General features: G+C 47.1%; 2 protein-coding genes across 2 annotated transcripts; one reads left to right on the top strand and one right to left on the bottom strand.

The window, feature by feature from the left end:
• Positions 1,827 to 4,949, top strand: LOC8081423 (gibberellin 2-beta-dioxygenase 1). The gene is made up of 3 exons (XM_002454916.2): positions 1,827 to 2,585; positions 3,635 to 3,986; positions 4,447 to 4,949. Exons 1-3 carry the CDS (start codon positions 2,119 to 2,121, stop codon positions 4,687 to 4,689), a joined length of 1,062 nt encoding a protein of 353 aa, XP_002454961.1. The 5' UTR covers positions 1,827 to 2,118; the 3' UTR covers positions 4,690 to 4,949.
• LOC8079529 lies at positions 9,394 to 12,945 on the bottom strand. The gene is made up of 2 exons (XM_002457105.2): positions 12,238 to 12,945; positions 9,394 to 9,814 (listed from the first exon to the last, which is right to left on the bottom strand). Exons 1-2 carry the CDS (start codon positions 12,819 to 12,821, stop codon positions 9,718 to 9,720), a joined length of 681 nt encoding a protein of 226 aa, XP_002457150.1. The 5' UTR covers positions 12,822 to 12,945; the 3' UTR covers positions 9,394 to 9,717.

Here is a 13,205-nt window from a genome sequence, read left to right on the forward strand (position 1 = left end):
AAACTGGAGCAGGACATGTTCTTTGAAATAAAAGAGACGTGCCATATGTGGTCTTTAGTAGGTGGCGAAGTGTTTAAACCCTGTCAGTCGCCAAGCTACCTAGTATATAATAGGATTTTTTTTCCTGGACCACCGTAGTCTAGGATGTACTCCGTAGCTACTAGCGCAACTCATGCGTGTGAATGTTGTTTGCTAAACCCTTCTTATGATAAATCCAAACTGTGTAACCGGATCTTTTAAAAAACAATTTATATATAGTTCGATCGCTAATGGTATTTAACGAAACATACCTAGTCCCACAATATATATATATATATATATATATATATATATATAACGCATTTCTTTTACACGCGCGTGTAGTTACTCTCATCTATGTATCTCTAGATTTAAGGTGTATATGACCGGACGAAATGTATATAGACAAAGTATATGATCATACTAGACCATCTAGAGTGATATGTACGTTAAGTATGCATACATACATAGAGTATATGGTTATACTTATTGTATATAATATAGTAGTGGAATTTTAGTAATATATTTAAAATATAATTTTTTTTGAAAATTTTTCGCGTGGTAAGATCTAGAGTATCTTAATATGAGTATATAAACATACTCAAACTGATAAATAAGTATGAATACATACACAATGTGGTTTATTGAAGATGAGAATAACTACACGTACGTGTACAAAGGAATATTCATATATATATATATATATATATATATATATATATATATATATATATATACAAGTGCTATTCTACACCAAACTACTATACTGAACAGATTTCAGTATCGTTCAGTATCCGCATTTTAGTATTGTTCAGTATTTCGTGGTCCTAAGTATAGTGTTGGATGATACTGAACACTCTCCAGTACTGCTCAGTATTTTTTCTGCTCAAATTTGGCTTGCGGTGTAGAATAATATTCTACACCTAGGGTGTAGAATAGCGCTACCGTATATATATAGTCGCGTTTCTTTTACACGCGTGTGTAGTTACTCTCATCTATATATCTCTAGATTTAATGTGTATATGACCGGATGAAATGTATATACACAAAGTATATGATCATACTAGACCATCTAGAGTGATATGTATGTTAAGTATGCATGCATACATAGATTATATGGTTATACTTATTGTATATAATATAGTAGTGGCATTTTAGTAATATATTTAAAATATAATTTTTTGAAAATTTTTCACGTGGTAAGATCTAGAGTATCTTAATATGAGTATATAAACATACTCAAACTGATAAACAAGTATGAATACATACACAATGTAGTTTATTTTAGATGAGAGTAACTACACGTACGTGTAGAAAGGAATTTCCCTATATATATATAGGGATAGGGAGAGTATACTCTGTAGCTAGCTACAAAATATGTTATTCTATAGTCACCTCCATTTACGATAATTTTATATACTAATTTACGATAATATGTATATATATTTATGATAGTTGGGTTACTATAACACATGAGGATATTTACCGTAATGTTATAGTAAACCACTTAGTAAGGAGTTACTATATTTGTAAATTAATATAGTAATTATCGTAACTCAAAGTGGCTATAAAATAAATTATTTTGTAGCCAGCTACAGAGTAATAGTTCTATATCTATCTATATATATATATATACACACACGAGAATAAACCCATCTCTTGGTCAATACCAACTTGACACAAAAGATTGAGATTACAATTAATCCTAAGGATACATTCCAAATTCAACCGGAGTCATAGAAATTTTGGAGCAATCTCCTCACCCAAGCAATCCAACAGTCCAGATCGAGTCTCTTTAGATTATTGGCAAAAAATAGCGGCAATCAAAAACTTACAATGACATGAATGAAGGCTACTTGCCTACTTGGCCCTGATCTTGGCCAATGATGCTTTATCAGACGACCAGAATTACCGCACCACGCTGTGCTGAGTTGCTGTCATCTGCCGACTCCCCGCGCGCCACTGCTCGGCGTGTCTGTCCTATATAAAAGAGGCTCGCTCGCGGCACTCTTGCTCTCGCGCTCTGTGCACAGAGGAGACGACCTTCCCTTCCTTAATTTCCCTCTGCTTTCCTCTGCTTCACTCATTCCTCGATCGGCCATGGTGGTCCTCGCCAAGGGTGAGCTCGAGCAGATCGCCCTGCCGGCGGCGGAGCCGCCGCCAGCCGACGTGCGGTCGGTGGACCTGTCGGCCCCGGCGGGCCCCGCGCGCGAGGCCGCAGCGCGCGCGCTGGTGGCGGCGTGCGAGGAGCACGGGTTCTTCCGGGTGACGGGCCACGGCGTGCCGCCGGAGCTCGTGCGCGCCGCGGAGGCCGCGGCGGCCGGGTTCTTCGCGCAGCCGCAGGACGAGAAGGACGAGGAGGCTCCCACGCTCGGGTACGGCAGCAAGCGCATCGGCGGCAACGGCGACCTCGGGTGGGTCGAGTACCTCCTGCTCGGCGTCACCCCCGCCGGCGCCGCCGTGCCGGCTGCCTCCGCGTCCTCCTCGACATTGCCGTGCGCTGCCGCCGCCGCCGCCGCCACCGCATCGTCGCCGTCCGCGCCGGCCGGGTCGGCCGGGCTGTTACGGTGAGTACGTCCCCACTCGCAGCGGGGCAGAACGGTGCCGGCGACCGGCGTTCGGCGTTGCACCGGCATCGCGCTTCGCTGCTGGCTTGCCTTGCCTCGAGTTTACTTGTCTGCCTGCATACATGCACACACATGTCACCTCCTTGCATTGCTTTTCCTTTCCTCAGCTCCATGCTCTGCTGCTATTGCAATCTGTCACGTGGAGCAATACCACACCAAGCATACGCACGTGCTCGTAGCACAAAAACCCAAGAAGAACAATCTCGTAGCAGCAGTGGATTTCAATAAATCTATTATATGATCAATAAACAACAAATATAAAATCCTACTACTCCTGCTGCTACTAGGAATGAATCTACTGTATTCTGGAGAAAAAGAAAATGGTATCGTATCCGTACGTGGAAGATAAGACTGCCGGGAGGTACACGCCATTTGACCCCGCGCGCGCGTCCGTGTCGCGGGCTGTGCGCGCGCGACGTCGGTTGCGTTGCATGGTCTCCGTCGACGCGCCGGCGCCGCCCATCGCAATTGATTGCGGTGCGCGCTGCCGGCCGCGCGCTCTAGTGACGTGAAAGTCCCCGCGCCCGCGCGGGCCGCCGGCGCCGGTCGATTCGACACGAACGCAAGCGCGCCATCACGCATTCACGTCGCCGGTCCCTATCGACCTGCGTCTTCACTACTACTCAATCCATACCAAATTGTAAGTCGTTTGACTTTTTTTAATATCAAGTTTGACCACTCGTCTTATTTAAAGTTTTGTACAAAATATCGCTTTTTTTGTTGTGTATTGGTTTACTAATAAAAGTTCTTCAAGAATGACTTAAATTTGACTATATTTTCACAAATTTTTTGAATAAGACGAGTGGTCAAACTTGGGGTAAAAAAAGTCAAACGACTTACAATTTGGAATGGAGGGAGTACGTACTTAGCTCCAGACGTCATTTTGAAAAGAAAAAAAATAGCTTGATTTAAATTCGTCATGTGATCACTTTCTCGCCTGCATGATGTTGATGCGCGCGTCTGACAACGTATGGTGCGGTGGCACGCAGGGACCTTCTGGACGAGTACACGGTGGCGGTGCGGCGGATGGCGTGCGCGGTGCTGGAGCTGATGGCGGAGGGGCTGGGCATCGCCGGCGGCGCCGGGGACGGGGACGTGCTGGCGCGGCTGGTGACGCGCGCGGACAGCGACTGCATGCTGCGGGTGAACCACTACCCGCCGCGGCCGGCGTTGAACCCCTGCAGCCTGACGGGGTTCGGCGAGCACACGGACCCGCAGATCATCTCGGTGCTCCGCGCCAACGGCACCTCCGGCCTGGAGATCGCGCTGCGGGACGGCGCCTGGGCCTCCGTCCCGCCCGACGGCGACGGCTTCTTCGTCAACGTCGGCGACACCCTGCAGGTACGTACCTCGACCTGCTTATACTATTTAATCCCTCCTTTTCTTTTTATTTACCGCCATGTCATCATCAGCCAGCTCTAGCTAGCTAGCTAGCTATAGTACTCAGTAGGAGCTAGCGAGTAGGGATGAATAATCAGGCACCCAGTCGTACTCGAGATCTTTTTCGATCGATCAGTCAACATCAACAACCATCCGTCAAACACAGCTTGCGATACGTAATTAGCACGTACGAATTACGTACGATCATATACCTAGGTGGTAAGGCCCCAATTAAGCTGTCCGTGAAGCGCTGGTACGCGTATGTACACATGTACCCGTAGACTTAGAGCCATAGATAGTATATAGCCTAGCCTTCGTTCAAACGGGCCGGAACGAATGCATGCATGCTAGTTTTTCTTTGTTCCTGCGACGTACGTACGTACGACGACTGATGAAGCTAGCTGTACGTGCGTGCGTGCAGGTGTTGACGAACGGGAGGTTCAGGAGCGTGAGGCACAGGGTGGTGGTGAACAGCGAGAAGTCCCGGGTGTCCATGGTCTTCTTCGGCGGGCCGCCGCCGGGCGAGAGGCTGGCGCCGCTGCCGCAGCTGCTGGGCGACGGCGGCCGGAGCCGGTACCGGGACTTCACCTGGAGCGAGTTCAAGAACAGCGGGTGCAGGACCAGGCTCGCGGAAGACCGGCTGTCCCGCTTCGAGAACAAGTAGTAGTAGCTTGATTATTAGCTAGCAGGGGCAGGATCGATCATGCATATGTATGCTTTCTGATGTATGCAAGGTTCGCATGATGGGCGTATATATATATGACGAACGTGCTAGTATATATAGCTACTGGCACTGGTCTATAATTAGCAGAGGTCATGATCCTTGCTCATCGTGTATTGTACACGTGTATGCACGCATGGTGCACCACACGTACAGGCCAATATATCTAGCTATCTCTAGCTATCCATGGATCGAGTACGTAACCATGCATGGTTCTGTTAGCTTACATCTCGTACGTCAGTGCGGCAGTGCTTCGAGACAGCTCACGCGTCGTGCCTGTCCATAAACGAAACAGCGGTGCCATATGTGTAGGCATGACATACGCAGATCTGAGCCACTCATGCTGCTGGCACATGCAGTCATGCATGATGATAAGCATGCATGACTGCATGTCCTGATGTCGCTTTCCGTCTCCTGACGTCTATCTATACGTGACTACTACAACTGCCTCACGCGTGATGAACGCCTGGATGATCGATCGATCGACGATCGATCACGAAACAGTCAGCACAACACTAGCTAGGACTAGGAGTAGACAGCCAGCCTGGGTGTTTGCATGCGTTGCACTGCATTGTGTGGCCCTGGCCAAAGTTCCAACATCAGTACTTGCAACTCTGACATGTACGGCCTGCAGATGCCACGGCGCTTTTCCTTGCAAAAGGCGTCCTGTGCACGGGAGTACGTGCGGCACTGTGACCCGCGCTGTGCGGCTGATGCCCCCCCACCCCCTGGTTCGGAGGCAGCTCCAGCGGGGCAACAGCGAAACGCGCGCAATCACCAACAGGGCAACAGGGCGTTCCATCGATTAGAGGTGAACAGACAAGGGTTGTACTAGTGGTGTTTGACCCTAGGAAAATGACATTGTCACCTACGTACTTACTGTGTGTGACAGCGTTCCAGGTCATCTCAGTCAAACCAAGAACAGGCCAGCAGGCCCTCCTGGACCACTTGAATTAAGCACCTGCGTTATCATTACTAGTCATTCAGAAAGAGATCTCGGTGCAACAGGGTTTTCCAGCTCGCTTTCCAGATGCTATAGTACTCCACTACTTGTCAGTTGTCATTAATCATTCAGAAACAGATTTCGGTGTAACAGGATTTCCAAGCTAACTTTGATCCGGTAACGGGTGTAGTATGCCTTAGCCTTTTTATCATTACTAGCAAATCCGATGATCGTGCGTGAGTTGCAACGGAGTTTGCATCTTGCGTCATCTGTTCTAATATGTTTTAATTAAAATCATACTACTTGTACCGATACATGGTTGGAAATATGTTATTCTAACTTATTACTCCCTCCATCCGAAAAAGAACATAACTATAGGTTGTATGTCGATTAAAGTGGTTCATGTTTGACTAAGTTTATAGTGAATTGTATTCATATTTATTTATGGCTTCAAGTCAATGTACAATGAAAATACATTTTGTAATTAATCCAATGATTTTTATATCATAGATATTAATTTTTTTATTTATAATGGGTTAAACTTAAAGATACTAGAACGTGAAACTGTACTAGAATTGCATTCTTTTTTTTGATGAAGGGAGTATATGAGTATTGGTCGTGAGTTCGAGTCACAGATGGGACAATAAACCAGTTAGAACTCTAGTCTCTTATTTATTACTATGTATTACTACTCTTAGTATGATTCATATGTCACCGAGAGTGGAGGGACACATGGACAGGAAAAAAGAGTGTGATGGACCAAAATTTGAAGGAAGAATTTTTTGCTCTGACTCTATAATATAATTTGTCTTGTACTATTAATCTTAGTAAAACTGGCTAGAACGTGTACTCTTATGCTCCATCTATCCGCATGGACTCCATATATTGTTGACAGATTTCTTGGTTTAAAGTTATTTGTGTCTCTGTCATATCTTCATTTTTCCAACTTGTACCCGTGGGTGTGAATTAATTTTCTACTTAATTACGTCAAATAAAGGTATAATTTAGTTTTAGCTACCTCGGTAAAACTATTGTACGATCCAAATCTCTCGTAAATTGTTTCACTTCTTTGACCTCTTAATTTCTTGATTTAATTTTCGGATCACCTTATACCACTGGTCGATCATGATTTTAGCCCTGCTATATCCATGCCATATATTCTACTACACGTACTGCTGTCAGTCATGAGGCCACGGCCCACGACGCATGATGCATGCTTTAGCTTACATCTGCTGATGCATGCATGCTTACTGTCTCATTAGTCCATAGGCGGCCTGGCGTGGCCCTGGTTCATCTTCATCCTCGAGTACTATTTACCACGTACGCACGCACATGCCACATGCATTGCGCATTGCATGGACCATGGCCCGGACTGAACGTACTCGACATGATCGAGGGACTGAGGGAGACATGGATCCAACACTTTAGCTATAGAAGCTAGGCAGCGCCAGCCAGGCCATGCCATGGCCCTGGCGGATCGGAGGAGCATCAGATCGAGCTTGCTAGCTGCGGCGTCAGCTGATGAGACGGACCTGTCTGTTCGAGATCTGCCCAGTCCCTGTTCCTAGCTAGCTATAGCAAGCACAAGCAGCAGCACTGCCCAGTACTGGCCACACACACTGCTAGTGTGGTGTAGTGTAGTGTAGCTGGGGCCGTGCCTGTGATCGGAAAGAAACCGATCGCCATGCATGCATCGCCGCGCGCCGGCCGGTTGGTATACAGTGCCATGCTCACGCAAAGCCGCCGGCCCGCCGGCCGCGCGGCATGGCGAGCTGGCATGCACGCGCGCCTACGCCGCGACCGGACGGGACGGTGGCCAGACCCAGACGATCGAGCGAGCGATAGATAGGCTGCCGGCGTCGGGGACTCGATCGGGGTCCCGTCCCGGTCCCCGGGCCCGTGCGCGCGCGCTCGCTGCTGCCGCCGCGCATGGCGCATGCACGTGGTGAGGCCGGCCCGGACGCTGGCCCGTTCGTCGGGCAAACATTACACAGCAGGCGGCAGGGCAGCGATCGAGCGGCGACAGTTGTACGTCGCGCACGAAGGCGTGTGCTTGACGGCCGGTCTGATGATGAGTCAGGCTTCGCTGTTGAAGCAACGCAACCTGCTCCATGCTGGCTGGAAGCTGGATGTGTGCCCCAGTCGGGTCGGGCCGTAGTCACATTACTGCTACAGGGCTTCGGAGTAGTGTTGGCAATGGGTAAATCCCCATCGAGTATGAACTCTCCAGACCCATCCCCGTGACAACAATATGACACCACGAGTATCCCCATATACAGTGATGGGTGGGGGAATTTCCCCAGACCCATACCCGGGTGGGTAAATTAGACCCGGCGGGTCACCCATACCCGCCAAACATCAACAATTCACAAGCACCAGTCACGTAGTAGCAATTCACAAGCATCGTCACATAGCCATTCACAAGCATCGTCACATAGTCACCTCACCATATACCTAGCAAATAGCAACATAATAATTTCTGCTGCAACCACTAGTCACAACACCATAATAGTTCATTGTCCATACAAATCACGTAGTAGAGAGTAGTACTTTGCTGGCACTACATAGGGTTTCAGTGTATGGGCTGCCGGTGGACTGGTGGCCGGTGGGCTTCTTTAGTTTTGGGATGGGTATTTTTCACCCATGGGTAAATGGGTATGGGGACTACTAGAACGTCCCCATACCCGCGTACCCAATGGGTGAAGGGTTTGCTCCGTTTGTGTATCCATGAGTACTGGTTTCACTCCATATTGGTACCCTAATAGAGTAAATACCCATCGGATCGCGGGTCGTGGGCCCCCATTGACATCTTTACTTCGGACCGGTGCAGTGGCGGAGCCACCGCCCGGCCGCCCGTGGCCGGCCGGGCTCGTGGCCAAGTTCATAAATAAAATTTTTTATATCAAAGTAGATTTTTATAATGTTCTAGCTAAATATTCTTATACAATAAATTTTGCCCGGGCTCCTAAAAACTTCTGGCTCCGCTAATGGAGCGGTGGTACCACTGATCACACTGCTCTGTTAAAGCTCTTTTTGGCAACGAGAAAAGTTTTAAATTCTTGCTGGAATCACTGTCCAACTCCACAAAGAGATACTAAGAGTTTTGCTATGGTACGTACACCCTTTTACTTCTTACTCCCTCTGTCCCCCCATATAAGGCACGATTTGACTTTGTATTCAAGAATATATTTTGAATTATATAGTTCCAATCGCATGCAACAATTGCGAACGATTAATTAGTGCCATCCGACGCTCTACAAGAACTGCAACAGGACAGCGCGAGAGGGTTTTCTTTTGTGGGACCAAGGGGGGAGCTGCCCCATTTTCCAAGCACTGGATGCGCGCTTCATATATTGGCCGGCTTGCATGATGATTGATTCACGTTGATTGCTCATGATCGAAATGGAAAATTGGAATTTGGAGTTGGGATTGCCAAATATATGCTTTGAGTAATTGGCCCAACCCAAAAAGACCAGCCCATATATATTGGCCCGGAGGTGCCACCTCCGTCCCTAATCGGCTGTGAAAATATTTTTCACATAGAGTTATATATAATATAAAAATATTTTCCGAAATAGAACTCATATATTGCTGCTCTTTACAAACCAAATGGCTAATCACAGCTAAATAATGGTTTGGCTTAGAACAGACCAAATGGCCTTGTAAAAGGATCAGCGGACGAGGTAAAAAAAAAAAAGTAGAACAGCAAGTGAAAAACAGGTTTACATTAATTCTAATCAGCAGTAGTCAGTAGATGACTAGACAAATCTCAATTCTCAAAGGGAACTTGGACCGCAAGGGCACAATCTTCAAACGAAGGGACCGATCCAGCCTTCTAAAATCTAAATCCCAACTGGATTTCATATCAAAGGCACAAAATCCTTACAGATTCTTCAACGTTCGGTGTTTATTTGGTAATTTTAAAAACAAGACGGGTCTGCCAGGGAACTCAAGGATCCACAGTCTGCATCTCCCCTTGATGGCAGGATCCTCTAATGATTCGGTGCAGCAGCTCAAGTCAAGTAATATCAAGCTTTCAACTTCGTTGAGCGGTGCTGCAGGGATACCTTCCGTGATTTTTGCTTCAAGGCTATTCCCTTCTTCGGTGGAGAGTGTCTCACCCTCCTAATAAAAAGGATAATATCGAAAATGGATCAGAATACCGCCTATGAGTAAGACATACATATAAATTGCCATTTTTTCAACGAAAGCAAATAATTAAACTTGAGTAAAAGCCCATGCAATTTATATTCTCTTTAATTCCATAGGTACAACACACTCAAGCCTCAGATGATGACATTCGCCCTCCTAACATTCACTACAGAAGCAACCGATCATGTATGCACCAATATAAATGTAAAAGTGCACTCTTGCTGAGTATCAAACATTATAACGAGTTCTCTCCTAAAATGTCAATATCAGGACCACAACAACAAACCAATGCAGCTGCAAAAAACTGAAATTCTACCCAGGTTGTCACTGCAGTGAAATGGTGCCACTAGCACCTGGGTCTTATCTACTAGGTTCATTGAATTTTGTCCAACTATGCAAGCAAGAAACTAATGTTTGTGCCTAGGAAATTACCACAATAAGCAAACTACGAAAACACATGTTCTGTTATCACACATTTCGAACCTAAGAAATTATACTTCCTTGTAGAATTTTGGACTAAATCTTAATATTAGACAATCATTGTGTCATCGGTGGTGAAAAATCCAGCAATAACATAAGGATAAATTCTGCATCATATGAAGGCATAGATCTTACGGTTCCAGCAAACCAACCCCCTACATGTCAAGTCAAGCTCAAGCCTGGCCCAGCAAGGGGCCATGTTCTTTGCATAACTTTAATAGGTAGATGCCATTTAAACTAAGTTAACGGTTGTTTCAATATAACACTTGGAAGAACAGACTCAAGGATGTAAAACTCCAGTGTCACCACAAGTCCACAACTCATGCAAAACTCAAACTCACAAGAAGTTGCTCTCACCAAAGGCAGTTGCTCACAAAAAAAACATGGGTAACCCAGCATGGTATCATGAGACCATCACATCTCACCAAGGATCCATTTCTAATCCAAAGGAGTTATGAAAATCAGAAAATGTACATAGCAGAGATACCATTGTAAGCTCTGTATACAGCACAGCACACCAGCATTACCATTCAAACACTGGTACTACCTGCCCAGCCCAGTTCGCCAAGCTTTCCATGTCTGGGGTTGGGTCTGCGTCTAACCCTGACCACCACCTTGTGATTGCTCAGCGTCTGAAAACTCTGACCAAAGTCTGTGGCGGCAAGCAAGTCAAGGTTCTGATTCATCGTTAACGTCAGATGCGCTATTATGCCATATGTATGTTATGCAAGTATTGATGGCTTCCAACCTTCCAATCACTGAATTTTACACAGGCCATAGCTCTGCTGCATCGCTGATGATTGCATGGACAGTGGCTAGCTCATGTAGTTTCTACCCAGTTAGAGGATTCTTCCTGAATATATTCAGGAAGACTTGTCATTTGGGGCTGAAGAAAGAAGTGAACAAGCTTGGAACCCATTCAACTGCAAGTTGTGATTTTAATATTCACATCACTCTATTGTGATTCTGATTAGTATCTAGGTTTATTTTTATTTTATTTCTTAACTTTATTATCTACAAAAACTAGTGCAGTCCAGTTGATACCTTGGAGTACACTATTATTTGCTAGTTGATACCTTGGAGTACACTATTATTTGCTTTCTGGCTAATCATTTTCTTCATGTACAGTAAACTATTATTTGCTGAAATTTCATTGTCTAAAACTAAAAGGGCAGTTGATACCTTGCATATTTATTTGGACCTGTATTTTCACTAATTATCAACAGGCACATCATTTACAATATCTTAAGCTCTCTGAATTATGGCGCATTTAGCCATGAGAGAACAACTCATGCCGCTGTACAAAATAGCAAATCAGGCAATCTTTTAGGTTTCATGATACTGTGACAAAAATATTTATTTCTTTGTAGTTTGTAACAATGCTTCTCACTCAATTTTATTACTCTACATTCCAGGTTAGTGGCAGCAAACAGCAAACCATGCCAAGATTTTGCAAGGCTGAAGCATCTATTGACCTAGGAGGCTAGGAGTACAAAGTGAAACCCTAGCTGAAACAATCATGGAAAGACAATATGTTGAGTTTACTACCATTGATGAATCAATTACAAACTTTACTTATGACCTTATATCTGAGCTTAAGATAATTACTATTTCTGTAATGTGTTAAGTTGCTAGAATGATATACTAATTCATATCTCCATTTGTTTGATTTGCATTTCTGATCCTATTATTCACCCAAACATTCAGAACTAGTCTAATACTGTACTTCTAAACAACATTTTACAAGTGGAATATCGTCGACCGGTTTTCTTGTGCACATCAAAATGCAAGTGTAAGCACTTTGCAGGAGTATATATATTCCCGTAACGTCCAAACAGGGCCTCAAGATTTCTAGGCACACAAACATTTTATCAAGGCAATCACTGATGAGAGTGGAGAGGTGCAGAGATCCTCACCTCGGTTTCTCGGTAGCCAGGCGCATCCCGGTCCATGGGAACTTGGCCCCCTCGTCCCCAGCTTCCTCCTTCATCTTGCCCCCACCCCTCCTCTTCCTCCCCAGCCTCCCAGGGTTCCCGTACACGACCTTCCCGCAGCCGGCCCGGGAGAAGCCCTCCCTTTCGTTCTCCATCCAGTGCTTCCGTTTGCGCTCGCCCTCCACCTCGGCGCCCTCGACCGCCTTCCTCCTCGCGGCGGCGGCGCTGGCCTTGCGCTCCCGCTCCTCGAGGATGGCCCCGATGGGGAACAGGTCGCGCGAGACCGCGAGCGGCGCTCGGAGCGTGACGTAGGCCTTCTTGTAGTCGGGCTTGGCGGCGAGGAAGGGGCCCCGGCGGAGCTTCTTGCCCTCCATGTTGAGCGTGCGGACCTCGGCGACGGAGAAGCCGTACATGGACTCGAGGCAGCGGCGGATGTCCACCTTGGACGCGGATGGGACGGTCCGCACGGCGAACTCCTGCACGGAGGAGAGCGGCGCGGGGGGCAGCATGAGCTTCAGCGGGAGGTTGGCGAAGTGGATCACGCGGCGCCCCAGGCGGCTCCCCATGGCTGCCGCCGTGCCTCTGCCGGGCGGTGGATGGTTTTCAGGCGGCGGCGGCGGCGGCGGCGGTGGATCAGGAGTTCCCGACTGCTGCTTCGAATTGGTGGGAGAACTGCGAGCTGATGCCGCTGCTTGGAGTGTTCCTGTTGGGCTTGGGCCTGTGCGTGTGTGGCCTGGTGGGCCGAATTGATCCACGAGTAGATCCTTTCTGGCTCGAAGCTGGACGAGTCCGCGTAGGAAGGAGCACGGACGCACGACGACGATTCGAGTCCGAACAGGGCGGATAGCCAAACAAGGCCCCAGGTCGCCTCGCCGCGTGCTCAGATGCGTGCACTACTGCTCGCCACTCCTGCGTAGGCCGCGCCTTGGCGTCGCCCACGCACGCGCCCC

Source organism: Sorghum bicolor, chromosome 3 (genome assembly GCF_000003195.3).
Source record: "Sorghum bicolor cultivar BTx623 chromosome 3, Sorghum_bicolor_NCBIv3, whole genome shotgun sequence".
NCBI classification, from domain to species: Eukaryota; Viridiplantae; Streptophyta; class Magnoliopsida; order Poales; family Poaceae; genus Sorghum; species Sorghum bicolor.

What these genes read in the sequence shown, in the direction of transcription:
- LOC8081423 (XM_002454916.2), top strand. Translation starts at nt 2,119, where the DNA reads ATGGTGGTCCTCGCCAAGGGTGAGCTCGAGCAGATCGCCCTGCCGGCG. An exon ending in GGGTCGGCCGGGCTGTTACG is followed by an intron (nt 2,586 to 3,634) that starts GTGAGTACGTCC and finishes GGTGGCACGCAG; the next exon opens with GGACCTTCTGGACGAGTACA. An exon ending in ACGTCGGCGACACCCTGCAG is followed by an intron (nt 3,987 to 4,446) that starts GTACGTACCTCG and finishes GCGTGCGTGCAG; the next exon opens with GTGTTGACGAACGGGAGGTT.
- LOC8079529 (XM_002457105.2), bottom strand. Translation starts at nt 12,821, where the DNA reads ATGGGGAGCCGCCTGGGGCGCCGCGTGATCCACTTCGCCAACCTCCCG. An exon ending in CTGGCTACCGAGAAACCGAG is followed by an intron (nt 9,815 to 12,237) that starts GTGAGGATCTCT and finishes CCTTTTTATTAG; the next exon opens with GAGGGTGAGACACTCTCCAC.